Source organism: Quercus suber, unplaced genomic scaffold, assembly GCF_002906115.3.
Source record: "Quercus suber isolate HL8 unplaced genomic scaffold, Cork oak 2.0 scaffold_498, whole genome shotgun sequence".
In the NCBI taxonomy this organism is placed as follows: domain Eukaryota; kingdom Viridiplantae; phylum Streptophyta; class Magnoliopsida; order Fagales; family Fagaceae; genus Quercus; species Quercus suber.
In genome coordinates, this window is record NW_027069947.1 from 52,437 (window position 1) to 67,171 (window position 14,735).

General features: G+C 35.6%; 1 protein-coding gene across 1 annotated transcript; it reads left to right on the forward strand.

The window, feature by feature from the left end:
* The first annotated feature begins 763 nt into the window (after nucleotides 1-763).
* LOC112040462 (ion channel CASTOR-like) lies at nucleotides 764-9,974 on the forward strand. The gene is given in 12 exon segments (XM_065763227.1): nucleotides 764-1,263; nucleotides 1,426-1,497; nucleotides 2,693-3,274; nucleotides 3,378-3,560; nucleotides 4,036-4,095; nucleotides 4,183-4,386; nucleotides 4,598-4,846; nucleotides 6,378-6,476; nucleotides 6,895-7,089; nucleotides 7,385-7,477; nucleotides 8,008-8,265; nucleotides 9,283-9,974. Coding segments are annotated over 12 exon segments (2,637 nt in total). The 5' UTR covers nucleotides 764-843; the 3' UTR covers nucleotides 9,505-9,974.
* The last annotated feature ends 4,761 nt before the right edge of the window (nucleotides 9,975-14,735 follow it).

Sequence of the window (14,735 nt, forward strand, 5' to 3'; positions counted from 1 at the left end):
TGCATCTTATTTTATATAATAAAATTGAGTTGATTTTGAAAATCAAGGCATGCAATTAATACCGTAAGTAATTAAGTGATTAGAAATTTAACCTCAAAATCTTATAAAATTCTATTTGGTCAAATTATGCAATTGAACTTTTGATTGTTTCTTTCAAATAAATTAATCATGTTACATATTTTAATTTAGGAGTCAAAATGGAAGAATTGTACATGCTCACACATTAGTCCGGATTCAAAGAGCTCTATACATTCTCTTAGAACCACCAAAAAAAAAAAAAAAAAAATCATTTGGGTCAAACTCAAACTACTTATTAGAAGTGGGTTCCAATTAGCTCAACTAGTAAAATCTTTAATGGTTGAATAAAATATCTGAAATTTAATCCTTACCTACACCAAAAATTAATTGGTGTTTTGGTCTAATGATAAATAACTATCATAAAGAGCAGACGTCATAAGTTGAAAATTGAAACTCTTTTAAAAAAAAATTAGTTATTAGAAAATCCCAAAACAACATCGTTTTAATTAAACAAACTGTGTTTAAAAAAAACAAAAACAAAACAAAACTGTGTTACATATTTTAATATCAGTCGCTTTCAAATTCCAACACATAAAACCTAATTAGAGCATTTACATCAACTCTTTTATAATTGTGTAAAATACACATTTTGACATATTTTGACCAATTTTACACATTTAAAAAAAAAAAAAAAAAAACTCACATAATAAAAAGAACTTTTAGAAAGTAGCAAACGCAACCCAAAACGGCAAAAAACACACCCCCAAAAAAATGTAAAATTTTAAGTTCCGAAAAAGCCCTCGATATTTTTCAATAATCCCCATCATGTCCTTAGACTCAGACTCTCTTCCTCCTTCGACTAGCAGCGACTGGTTTTTTCCCACTCCACCGAAATACCCAAAATACCCTCGCAGATTCACCGCAAACCCCAGAAGCTCCTTCCCATATTGCCCTCCTCCTCCTCCTCCCAAATCGCCGTCGTTCCGAGACGTATCGGAAACCGCACCGACGCCGTATCGGGATTTCAAGTATGCGAGGACCCGCCGGAGAGTCGAGGTGTCTCAACGGAGCCAGAGGAATAAGGTTTCCGACGAGGCTAACGGCGCCGTTTCGGGGCCGAAGACAGAAGTTTCGGGCGTTTCGGCGAAAATTGAGGACGTTTCGGCGGTGAAGAAAGTGAGTAAAATTATCGGGGTTTCGGTTCGGGACTTGAAAAATCGGTGGCACATGGCGGTCTCAGTAGCGGTGCTTCTCTCTCTCTCTCTAACATTGCAATGAAATTTTAGTTTATCATTTTTTAATTTTCTATTAATTTTGTTAATTTTTGTATATTAATTTTGAATTTTTAATAATCTCTCTCTCAATTTTATGGCTAACAAATGTGTATGTGTATGTGTGTGAGTGTAGGTTTTGATAACAGTGTTTTCTTCATTGCTGCACAAGAATTTCTCATTACAGAACCAAATCAATGAGCTTCAGGTACATTAAAGTTTGTTTCAAGCTTTAATCATTTTTTTAAAAAAAAATTAAAAGCTGGTTTGGCTTGTATTTCTATTTTTGTTGCTTTTACTATTACGATGGATTGTACTGTTTGTTTTAGTTGAAGCGGTTTTTAATGCATTTTATAGAAGTAGTTAAATAGGACGGGTCAATTAAGGCAGTAACAAACACTATGACTTCACATAGAACTGAACGGCGGTAAAAAAAAAAAATACACGTGGCCAAAAATTACTAATTTGTTGAGGTTGTATAGCTAACCCTAAAAAATTTGGGACTAAGGTTGTTGTTTTAATTTATTTCGTAAATGAGCTATAGCTCAACTAGCACTTCTTTTTTCCATTATATTGGTTGGAGGGTGAGGTCATGGGTTCAATACCATTGGGTGCTTGTGAAAATACTTGATCTAAAGGAAGCACGGAGACAGACATGGGTACGGCTACGGGTATGGACACAGGTACAACACAATGACACGAGCAAATTATGAAAAATTATAACATGAAATGGTCAGTACAATGCCAATATGAAACGGGTATAACACAGATATGACACCTTAAACGAAGTGTCCGTGCTTCCTAGGCGTGAATTTAGGAACGTGCAAGCATGGTGAGCTGGACTGAGTGAAGATTTTATGTTTCTCTTGTATTGTTAAAGTCAGAGTTGGATAGAATTTAGGTTGAGCTTGAGCTCGGGCTTAGCTAACAGATTTAAGTTTTAATCATTTGTAGAGCCATGCTTGGACTTGTTCATGAGCCAAACGTTTATCCTAAGTAACCTAATCCAGTAGTTACTGCTTTAAAACAAAATCATTTGTGATACCATAATGCCTTTAAAAACTTTTTCCACCGTTTAGTGTTTTGTCATGGTTTTATGTTCTCATGATGATTAGTTCATTTGGTAAGACCTGAACAAGCCTAGGTTGGCATTGCATAATCTTGGATTATTTAGCGATCAAATTTCACACCTGCTTAAGATTAATTCGTATATTTGTGATAAAGCCTGAAGGAGCTACTAATATTTAACGGTCTGCGATCTTGTTTAAAAATACTTCTGCATGATTTGTTTTTGGGTTAGCAGTGACTTGGATTCGTTGTCTATGTTTTGGCTGGGACCAATTAATTTTGTGTGTTATTTATAAAGTAAAATCTTAATGATTGGAACTAGTTTCTGCTTGCAGGACCAGATCTCCAAATGCAATATTTCTATAGGTGCTACCAACTCCATTGAACAAGAGATTGATAGTATTCCAAGCACAAACTTGAAAATTTTAGCTCTCATTCTCTCTCTCACACTTTTATCCATCCCTTTTCTGATTTTCGAGTATGTTGATTATGTCTCTAAATCAAGATCATTGGACAATATTACTGAAGAAGTTTCTCTTAACAAACAACTAGCATATCGGGTGGATTTGTTTTTATCAGCACACCCATATGCTAAGCCGTTGGCTTTGTTAGTTGCAACTCTATTACTTATATGTCTAGGGGGGTTGGCACTCTATGGAGTGACTGATGGTAGCTTAGCAGAATGCCTTTGGTTATCTTGGACATATGTAGCTGATTCTGGCAATCATGCTGACTCTGAAGGTATTGGTTGGAAACTAGTTTCAGTTTCCATTAGCTTTGGTGGGATGCTTATATTTGCAATGATGCTTGGACTTGTTTCTGATGCAATTTCTGAGAAGCTTGACTCATTGAGGAAAGGAAGAAGTGAGGTGGTTGAAAAAAGCCACACTTTGATACTTGGGTGGAGTGATAAATTGGTAAGATTTGGATTCCACCAGTTCATTGTATGAAGACATCACTCTGTTTCTTTCTTTCTACGCTTATATTTTCCCATTGCTAATGATTCCATTGTGCACCCAGGGATCACTACTTAATCAACTTGCTATAGCCAATGAGAGTTTGGGAGGAGGAATTGTTGTCGTGATGGCTGAGTGAGACAAGGAGGAAATGGAACTTGACATTGCTAAGATGGAGTTCAATTTTAAAGGAACATCAGTGATATGCCGAAGTGGGAGCCCTCTGATTCTAGCTGACCTAAAAAAGGTCTGCCTACTTTGGTTGTTCAACATATAAGCCTTATCATATTACTAGTTTCTGGTTATGAATCCCTTTCGGTAAGCTTGCTGACTGATCTCAATCCACTGGCAAAGTTGGATCATTAAAGAGATCATTGGTTGGAATGCAGTATACTAACTTCTGCCTAAGTGTTCGTAACTCTCCAATAAATCTACTAAAGACTTTTGGCAAAGTGTTTACAGACTTCCACAAAATACATAACTGTTAATGACTTTTATGTCTGTTAATATATAATTCTTATTTTGAGTTCATTTTAGATTTATGTTCATCCTTTTTGTGCTCTCTCTCTCTCTCTCTCTCTCTTCTTCTTTTTTTTGGGGGGGGGAGGGGGGGTGGGGGGTGGGGGGGAAATGAAGTCATTATTTTCTTATCAGTCCAAAAGCTACCTGATGATAAGACCAATGTAAGCTTCATTATTTTGCTGACAACTTTTGCTTCATAGGTATCTGTCTCCAAGGCCCGTGCAATCATTGTCCTTGCTGAAGATGGAAATGCTGACCAGGTCTTCTTAAGTGACAACGTTGATATTTTTAATGGTTGATATTAGATAAGGTTAAATTGCTATTAACTCACATTTGATCTGATACAGAGTGATGCTTGTGCACTTAGAACAGTTTTAAGTCTAACCGGAGTTAAGGGAGGGCTTAGAGGACACGTAGTTGTGGAACTTAGTGATCTTGACAATGAGGTCCTTGTTAAACTTGTTGGCGGTGATCTTGTACAAACTGTTGTGGCTCATGATGTAATTGGTCGTTTGATGATTCAATGTGCTCGGCAGCCAGGACTTGCACAGGTTAATTTCCATTACTCTATACCCTTTAACATTATTTTGATAGTTTCTTAATGTTGTTTTAGTATTTCTTTTTTATATTACTAGTTATTTGAGTTTCATTTACTGCCCTGGATCATCATATTATGCAAATTAAGTTCTATAATAAGATTCATTTAATTTCTTGTATGGGATGTCTGTACTTTTTTCCTCTGATGGGTTTTGTCTGTGGCAGATCTGGGAAGATATTCTTGGGTTTGAAAATTGTGAGTTCTACATCAAGAGATGGCCACAGTTGGATGGCATGCAATTTGAGGATGTCTTAATTAGTTTTCCTGATGCCATTCCTTGTGGAGTCAAGGTTGCATCATATGGTGGTAAAATTGTTCTTAATCCGGAGGATTCCTATGTCCTACAAGAAGGCGATGAAGTTCTTGTTATAGCTGAGGATGATGACACCTATTCTCCAGCAGCACTGCCTACGGTGCTTACATTTTCCTTGGAACATATAGATTTCAAATAAATTGCTTGATATTCTGCTAGTTTTTTTTTAATTTTTTTTGTTTAGTGGCATAGTTGAGGTATTTCGTTGTGGGAGAGACTTAGTTCACTCCACTTACCAAGCACACGCACACAAGGAAAAGAAATACTTTGATTACTTTTGTCTATTGAAAAGGGAAAGGAAGCAACAAATAGATTTAGAAAAAAGTAACTGTCTGAATTAGGAAAACGTTTCTATGACTTGGCTAGGAGCAAATATAGGCTATATAGTTGATTTAGTAGTCAAGATTACAAGAAGCCAATAATCAATAGTTCTTGGGGAAATACAGATCTGCTTCGGCATATTGCAGTATTTTCTATTGTCTATATGCTTTTCTAGTGTTCAAGTGCAATTGTCCATTGGACTGCACTGGAACAGCTTTGCTAATGTGTTTTAATTGAGAATTTGAATGTTACTTGCATTTAGCTAGATGTTAGGTTCAAATTATATTGATTAAAAAATTTATTTCTCCCTCATAAACTTCAGTCTTTGGTTATTGGCTGATCTTTTCCTCTAAAAAGGATTTCCTAGACATAAATGTTCAGTGTACAAGCAAGAAAGATAAATATTGAAACAATATATTTGTAGCTTCACTAAGAGGTTTTACCATTTATACATTGTGCATGCTTGTTTGTTGCCAATGAGCTCTAGTTCAAATGGTACTTCCTCTTTTTGCAAGAGTTGACTGCAGGTAAGGTTTTGAGTTCAAAACCCACTAGATGGGTGTGAAACTTATCAATTAAAAAAAAAATTGTCCCTTTTTGTTGTTATATTCCATAAAATTGAGGTGCCAATGCTTATACCATCACCATAACCTAATCAAATTAGATAGGTCTACCACCTAATAGGAAATAAGGAGCTGTTGAATGCACTTGAAGGTTTAAACAAACCCATCTACTTGACCAATTAAATTTTATAATCATGTGGGTTGTCCCTACTTGATCTTTTAAGTCTTAAGTGGTGTGCAATGCTGTGGGATCTATCAACCTATGTATGCCCTGATTGTGTATCGTATACACAACTGTACTTTGACGATGGTGCCCATTGTTAATGCAAAGGTAGTCATTTCCATCTTACTTAATATGATTTGACAAACTAAATACAGGAGGAAATAGAATAAGTGTAATGTTTTTGGGACCAAATGACATCTCTCTCGTAACTGACGACTGGTGGAGGGTGAAGTCATAACTTCAATCTAATATGAGAGCATGATTTGTGTTTTCCTGTTAAATTAAAGTTAATAAGTCACAGTTAGGCCAATCAAACTAATATAAATAAATATAAAATAAACAATAAATAAAAGATCTTCTAATTTGTGCACATTGGAATGATGCCTACCGTGGAGAGTGAATGAGGCATACCATAATTAAAACTTACAAAAGTATGATCAATCTGATCGTTCAACTACCGTGGAGAGTGAATGAGGCATACCATAATTAAAACTTACAAAAGTATGATCAATCTGATCGTTCAGGTCAAAGAAGCTTCATTCAAAAACATTGCGCGACCAGCAAGAAAGTCATAGAAGATTCTACTTTGTGGATGGAGGAGGGACATTGATGATATGATTGTGGTAAGTTCTTTCTACTGAAGCCCCTAATTCCATCTTCTTTTGGCCTGAATGCTGCAGGTTTGGAGAGGAAGTCTACCCAAAGATTTTTTTGTTCCAAAATCTACCGAAAAGATACTTTTATGTGGTTGGCGACGAGATATGGAGGATATGATTATGGTACTGTAACACGAAATCTGCAATCATGCTCCCAATACTTCTTGGGCCCAGTTCTCTCTTGGTATAACTATAAATGAAATGGTGGTAGTCAAGTCAAAAACTTTTTTTCTTTTTAAATTTTTATTTATTTTAATCTTCATAACCAGGACACTTGTAAATTAGTTTTTACTAGCTTTCCCTTTCTTCACTTGCTATATCTGCTTTGGCGGTACAGTAGAACAATTGAAATACTCAACTTTCATTTATTCATCAATATTTTAAGGTATTGGATGCGTTTCTAGCACCTGGTTCAGAGCTTTGGATGTTCAATGATGTTCTTGGAAAGGAGAGGGAGAAGAAGCTTATTGATGGTGGACTTGACATAAACCTATTGGTGAATATATCCTTGGTTCATTGCGAGGGAAATGCTGTAATGCAGCGTCATTTAGAAAGCCTTCCCCTGCAATCTTTTGATTCAGTGAGTAGCATTAAATTTTAGCTTCTCCTTTATAAACATTTGCACTAGGGTGGCATTCAGGAAAAATTTTCATAGTTAATGAGATTGAGGACTTGTGATTCTTGTGGAAGTATTGGCACCACCAACGGGATCTCCCATGGGAAAGAACTCATTAGATTAATGTAACCATGTCAGTGGTCTATGGCATACCTCTCCTGAACAGTGCCATAATTTTACCTTATTAATGCAGTAAATCAGGCTATGAGAATCATAAATTAGGTTTACAATATTTTGATTTAGTTTCTGGTCTTAACAGATCTTGATTCTGGCTGATGAATCTGTGGAAGATTCTGCAATTCAAGCCGATTCCAGATCTCTTGCCACATTACTATTAATTCGTGACATTCAGGCAGTTTCCTTAAAATTTGATCTTCTAATGGAACTTAGTGAACCTTATTAAAATCGTTATCACTTTTGCATTATCTCTTCTACTTTAATATTTCCTATTAGAGTGTTCCATTTTAGTAATGAGTTATTCTGATTATGATGATCAATTCTACTTATACCTCTCTGCTTATCCATCAGCTTTAAACTTAGCTATTCAAATTTTGTTCCTAATATCACCCATCTCAATGCTTTCTATACTTTGGATGTTTTGGCATTATTTCTAGACCAACAATGGACTCAAGAATCAGATCAGATTTCAAATATTCTATAACCTTTTTCCAATACTTGTATAGAATTTGTTGGATAATGTTGGCTCGTGTTCCTTTTCCATAATTTGAGACTAAGAGTAGGCCAGGATTTGAAATAGATGCTTCCTTCTTTGTTGCACTATTGAGATTAGTGTTAGGCAGTATAACACAGTGCTTGCCAATGGGATTGAGTTATAATTCATCTCTCACCCTTTCATCAATTCTGAGCAATTTTTTTTTCCAGGCAAAACGTCTCCCATTCAGAGACACTCAAGTTCATAGAGGAAGCTTCTCACAAGGGTCTTGGATAGGAGATATGCAGCAAGCTTCAGATAAATCAGTTATAATCAGTGAAATTCTGGATCCAAGGACAAAAAATTTATTATCCATGTCAAAGATCAGCGATTATGTTTTATCAAATGAGCTTGTCAGCATGGCACTGGCCATGGTTGCAGAGGATCGACAAATAAATGATGTGTTGGAAGAGCTCTTTGCTGAGGAGGTAGTCTTCCTCTAATGATATAATGAGATATGCACACACAGCATATAGAAAACTTGCAATGAATGCACATGAAACTTTTTAAATTGTTCACATGTGGATCCTCGTGCACATAAATCTGTATGTTTAATATCTACAAAAACACTTTTCAAAGGCCACAAATAATTGAGACGCCAGATTGTTTCCACAGCTGACCAAATTTGTGCCACTCTGCCCAGGTTGTATGACAAATTTCTGGTGTTAAAATTCCTTAAAAGTTTGTGGGGGCCAATTCTTTTGTGAGCATAAGTTAATGGAGTTCCTATAGTGATAGAGAATTTCCTCTTAGAAAGGGCATACATTAACCGGATCCTAATTTTAATATCCTCAAAAAGTCTACAAAAATTCCATTTTAACTAAATTATGGATTATCTAGTAGTTTCCCAACTACTTAACTGTTAGGCCTGGTAAACTTTGCTTTGACTTTTGATGTTTGAACAATAATCTTTCTTTGATGTTTTTGTAGCCTTTGTTAGTTGCAACATTATATTTTTCCTCTTCGTTTCTCTATTCCATGTGGTTTTATCAGTTGCTTGCTCTTTGAACTGTAAGATATCTGTGCCTGTTTTTCTTTCATGGTGTTATCAAGTATACCAAAACTGAGAAACAAAAATGTTATGGATTCAGTTGGACAACAAACACCATGGAAGGCCAGAAGCTTGTTGGCCTAATTGTCAATTTTGAACAATCCCCAATCCCTCCTCTTTCAAATGAGAGAGCTTTATGATATGTGAATATGCATCTAAATCTTTGAAACGAAAAAAAAAAAAAAAAAAAAAAAAAAGGGGGGGGGGGAGTGTGAAATAGGAACATTAGGTGTAATATATTGATTGGGTGTTAATACATGCTTTTGTCTGGTGCTTCAGTATCCATGTAAATGGGTTGCATACTTTACTTTGTTTACCTATCAATGCACACACACACACACACATTCAGAGAGTTACCTATTTAATCAATCATAAATGTTTTTGCTTTTATCAGGGGAATGAGATGCATATAAGACAAACAGATCTCTATCTTCGTGAAGGGGAGGAATTGAGTTTCTATGAGATACTCTTACGAGCCCAACAAAGGAGGGAGATTGTGATTGGTTATCGTTTTGCTAATGCTGAGAGAGCTGTCATCAATCCCCCTGCTAAAAGCGAGAGACGAAGGTGGTCATTGAAGGATGCATTTGTGGTAATTGCTGAGAAAGATGAGTGATGAAATAGGGTATCCTTGAAAGGAACAAAATTTTGTTTATAATCAGGATAGGATTGAAGACCTTAGTCTCCAAAGTCATTGAGATTGTAAATTTACTGATGGCCTGCAAGAGAACAGACCAGAAATCCCATCTAGATTTCCTGTCCCAGAAATCAACCTCAGATTTTGACTGGTATTCCAGATAATTTTCTGATCTGATGGAAAAGAGCAACTCAAATTTAATGCCCACCTCTCTCTGTATTTTATTAATCATAGTGATTTCTTTACATTAGTCAGCTGTATAGCATCCGTCTATCTACCATCAATGTAAATAAAGTTGAAAAAAATGCCATGTTCTTCCTTATCCTGCCTGCAAATGTGGTTTAAGGATTTGAATCCCCCATTCCTATGGTAGCTTCTATGTTTATGGCTGTAAATGGATTGAACTTTTTATACTGTATCAATTATTTGAATCAAAGTGACTTTTGTAATTCTTTGTGTGGTTTATTTTCTCTCTGTCTCCTTAGGATATATGACACAGGTGTGTTTGTATTTCTCGTCATCACTCTTTAAGGAAAATCTGGTATTTGAAAATTGAAGGTAGCAAAGGCTATGGTTTTCCTGTTTGTTAGATCACCTGGTTTACAAACCAAACTCAAAGCTTTAAGCCAGAGCATAATAGAATGAAAGTTTGAGTTGTTCAAAATTTTCTTCAATTTAGACTAACTTCAATGGGATGTCAAATTCTTACTAAATTATATGCATGAGGAATTCAATTTCCACCAAAGTGGTGTTAAGGTTGGTTCATTTCTAAACTAAGTAATTCCATTGAATATCCTCATGAGCATTCCTTTCTTAATGTGTCATTCAATTTTATGGCAAGGATGCTTAAGTGATAAGTTTTCCACCGGTAAGCTCTTCCTAAATAAAGGGCGGAAAAAAAGAACATTAAAAAGAAAAAAAAAAGGGGGGAATAGAGAAGGGCTATTGGGCAAAGAAGCTTCAAAAAGGCTTGACATTTAGTGACCTGGCCGCATAATATTATGCAATCTAAGTTTTTGAAGCCTCATAATTTTATAAGCCATTATTCTAATATATATTTTAATTGAATTTAAATTTTATTCTATATTTGAACCCTCTATTAGAATATTGATACATCATATATTTTTTCAAATAATAAAACATACAATTCCATTTAAAAACACAATTATGATGATTGCCTAATGCTATGATATATATAATTTGAAAAAGTCTACGACCACATAATTTGTCACAACTTCTTGCCATAACTATAATGTGGCAATGTGATTGATAAAGAAAAAATGGTGGGTCCATGTGTAAGTGATAGTTAACAATTCACAATCTGCCAAGTTAGAGTTATGGCAAAAAAATTGTGGAATAATTTGTGGTCATAGAATTACTCATATATTTTCATATACAAATACAATCATAATAAATGTCTATTTAAGTTTCCTGTGCATTGCACGGTTGACCGACTAGTTACACCAATTAGAAAAGACACCGTATGGTTATGAAAAATTACCCCCCACTATATCAATTGTAGTATTAGTGACGACCATATGTTTCTTGTACTGCTTTCCTTCTCCAAATTTTCTAAACATGCAATACATATGGTCTTCTCAGGCCTTCAAGGAACAACCTATTATAGTTAGGTATAATTCAGCAAATATGAATCCAAAAAGAAACAAATGTGTATAACTAAAAAAAAAAAAAAAAATCAATTAGCAATATCCATACAAACCCAGGGTATCAGATAGGGGGACCTATTATCCCCTTTTTTGTTCTTGCTGTGTACTGAAAGTTTGAATGGTCTAATTGTCCAAGCAGCTAACCGTGGAGATATTAAAGGCTTTGCTTTATGTAGAAATGGACCTAGACTAACACATCTTCTTTTTGCAGATGATAGTCTACTTTTTTGCAGAGCCATGGATTAGGAGTGCAGTAATATTTTGAAGATTTTGGAGGTGTATGGGAGTTGTTCTGGCTAGCAAATAAACAGAAATAAAACTACCATCTTTTTCAGTAAACTGACTTCAAAAGAAAAAAGGGAGCATATCAAACAAGTTTTGGGAGTTCCGGAGATTAAACAATATGAGAAGTATCTTGGGTTACCATCCTTTGTAGGGAGGCAGAAAAAAGCTAGCTTTGATTTCATTAAGGAAAAGATTTGGAGGAAGTTGCAAGGGTGGGAGGAGAAATTATTATCTCAAGCTGGGAGAGAGATTCTGATCAAAGCAGTCGTACAAGCTATTTCCACCTACACTATGAGTTGCTTCAAGCTACCCATAGGGCTATGTAATGAATTGGAGAGCCTTATTCAGAAATTTTGGTGGGAGCAACAAGGAGATAGGCGAAAAATTCATTGGGTAAAATGGGAGACACTTGTACAACCCAAGTTTGATGGTGGTATAGGCTTTAAAGATTTGGCACTCTTCAATGACGCCTTGCTAGCCAAACAAGCTTGGCGTCTCCTACACCATAAAGACTCTCTTTTCCACAAAGTCTTCAAAAGTAATTTTTCCCAGATTGTTTCTTCATGGAGGCCCCAGAGTGTGCTAGTGGTTCTTATGCTTGGAGTAGTTTACTTAAAGGATGGGAGGTGTTGTGGAAAGGGGCACGCTGGAGAGTGGGGAATGGAGAATCTATTAAGATATGGGATTACCCATGGCTGCCAAGTTTAGAGCACCCTAGGGTATTATCCCCAGTCATTGATGGGCTAAATGAAACTACAGTAAACTACCTCATAAACCCAATGAATAGAAGTTGGGACAGGGATTTGGTGGCTGGGTTCTTTGCTCCATTGGAAGCTGACCTCATTCTGAAAATCCCACTTAGTCCCACCAATGTTGAAGACAAACTCATATGGCCCCATGTTCCTAACAGTGTGTATACGGTGAAGTTGGGTTACAGGTTCCTTGTTCAAGAAAAAGGTGGTCCACGGCCTTCTCATCAAGTTCAAGCTGATTCTCTAAATATTTGGCATCGAATAGGGGGGCTCTCGGTGCCGAATAAAGTAAAGAATTTTCTATGGAGGGCGTGTAAGGAAGCTCTACCAGTAAAGACCAATCTGATGTGTTGAAAAGTCCTGACTGAAGATATTTGCTACCACTGTAATATGAGAGCAGAGGATGGTCTTCATGCGCTGTGGGAATGTGATGAACTTTCGGCCATTTGGGAAGCTGACACATTATGGTTGTTTTGCAGGCCAAAAAAATTCTCAAACTTCTATGAGCTGGCGTGGTGCATCTTGGAGAATGGTAGAAACTCGGAGCTTTTTGCAGCTTTGACGTGGTCGATCTGGTCTAGGCGCAACCAACTTCGAACAAGCAACAAACTGTATCCACTCACACAAATCACACCGGCAGCCAGACAGATGCTCCAAGACTTCAAGCAGGTTCAACCAGCTGACTCTATCTCTCTGCCACGATCTCAAAGGCAACCTGTTCAGTGGGAGCCTCCTCCTTCACCACACCTTAAGATCAACTTTGATGGAGCAGTATTTAAGGACAAGGGAGAGGCTGGATTAGGGGTGGTTGTCCGTGACTCTTAAAGGAAGGTAGTCACTTCCTCAGCAGAAAAGATTCAGCTCCCATCCTCATCTGATGAAGTGGAAGCATTAGCAGCTGTCCGAGCCATCACACTAGCAATGGACCTCAACCTACCCTTTTTTATTGTCGAGGGAGATTCCGAGGTGGTCATCTCAGCCTTAAGAAAGGAGGAAGAATCCTTTTCTTCTTTTGGCCATTTAATTTCCTCTATTAAGCACTATTTACATTCATGCAATTGTATTTCCTTTTCTCATACCCGCAAATCGGGCAACTCAGTAACTCATTCTTTAGCGAAATTTGTGAGACATGTTGATGAGTTCTCTGTGTGGATGAATGATGTTCCACCACAAGTCAAGAATGTACTTTTAGTCGATTTTGGCTGATTTCAGTAATTCAATTCAAATGCAGGTTTCTCTTTTTTTTTTTTTTTTTTTTTTTGTTCACAATATAATAACTTACCCACTGTTGGTTTGAAAACCATATTATAGGAGACTTTCTTCATATTTCATCATGTTCTATCATGAGTAACTATCTTTTCTTTGAGTCATTTGTATTGTTGATAAAAAATACTTAAGTCCGACAATATATCTCTTTGAAAATTGGATGGGTCATCATAAAATACATATATATATATATATATATTTAAAAGGGTACTCCATCACTATTTCTTTCGGCCTCACAAATCTCTTTTTCTTTTATTCGAACTTACTTGGAGTCCTTAAGTTTATATAGGCATAACGACATAAACGTTTTCTATACTGCATATTTGTAAATAATATAAAATATATTATTTTAAAAAAAACATATGACATATATCTTTCATCATAGTTATTGCATGATATGCTTAAAATGTCTATCTTTGCAATAATTTTTTTTTTTTTTTTGGGCAAGAAAATCCAACTAACTAGGCAACAACTAATAAAAATTTATATATGCATTAATTCGTGATGTTTTACAAAGATACTGCGAAGAGCACTTGTTAAAATATATATAGGACTCAAAATTGTTATTAAATTAATTTTGCAAATGCTTATAAACTTTTTCTTTCTTGAGAAAACGTATAAGATAAGTAATTTTGACTATTTTTTTTTATAAAAATAATTACAATATATTGTTAATTTTGCAGTTTGAATCATTTCCTCGTTTAAACCTTCAAACATTTTGTGCACGAAGAGATGCCAATTTAACTACAAGACCTTTAGCATCTTAACTTCTTTTTAAATATGGCTATGTGTGATATTAATCCTGTGAATGCAATTCTTAGAAGTATTGATAATTTTTTATCCATGAAAGTTTATATATTTAATTAATTAATTAATTATTATTATTATTATTATTTTTTTTTTTTTGTGGAATGTGTTTGTGGGTGTTGACATGGTTAAGTAACATATGTCAAAAATGCTAGAAATGAAAGCCTAGGAGTGATTAACCAAATAAATAAATAAATAAAAATAGCGGAGTGAATTATTTTGGTATAATGAGTTGACTGGCCCATCGTACTAGCTAGCTAGGCTACGTATAAACAAATGGGATCAAACAAACCCATCTCATGTTCTTCTTGTAAGTGGGTCTTAAGCCCACTAGGAGTTGTATGGAATACAATATGGCCCTTCAACAATCATATAGTTATGAGTGTATGACCTTTTTCTTTCTCTTTTCTTTTCTTACTTTTTTTTTTTTAAT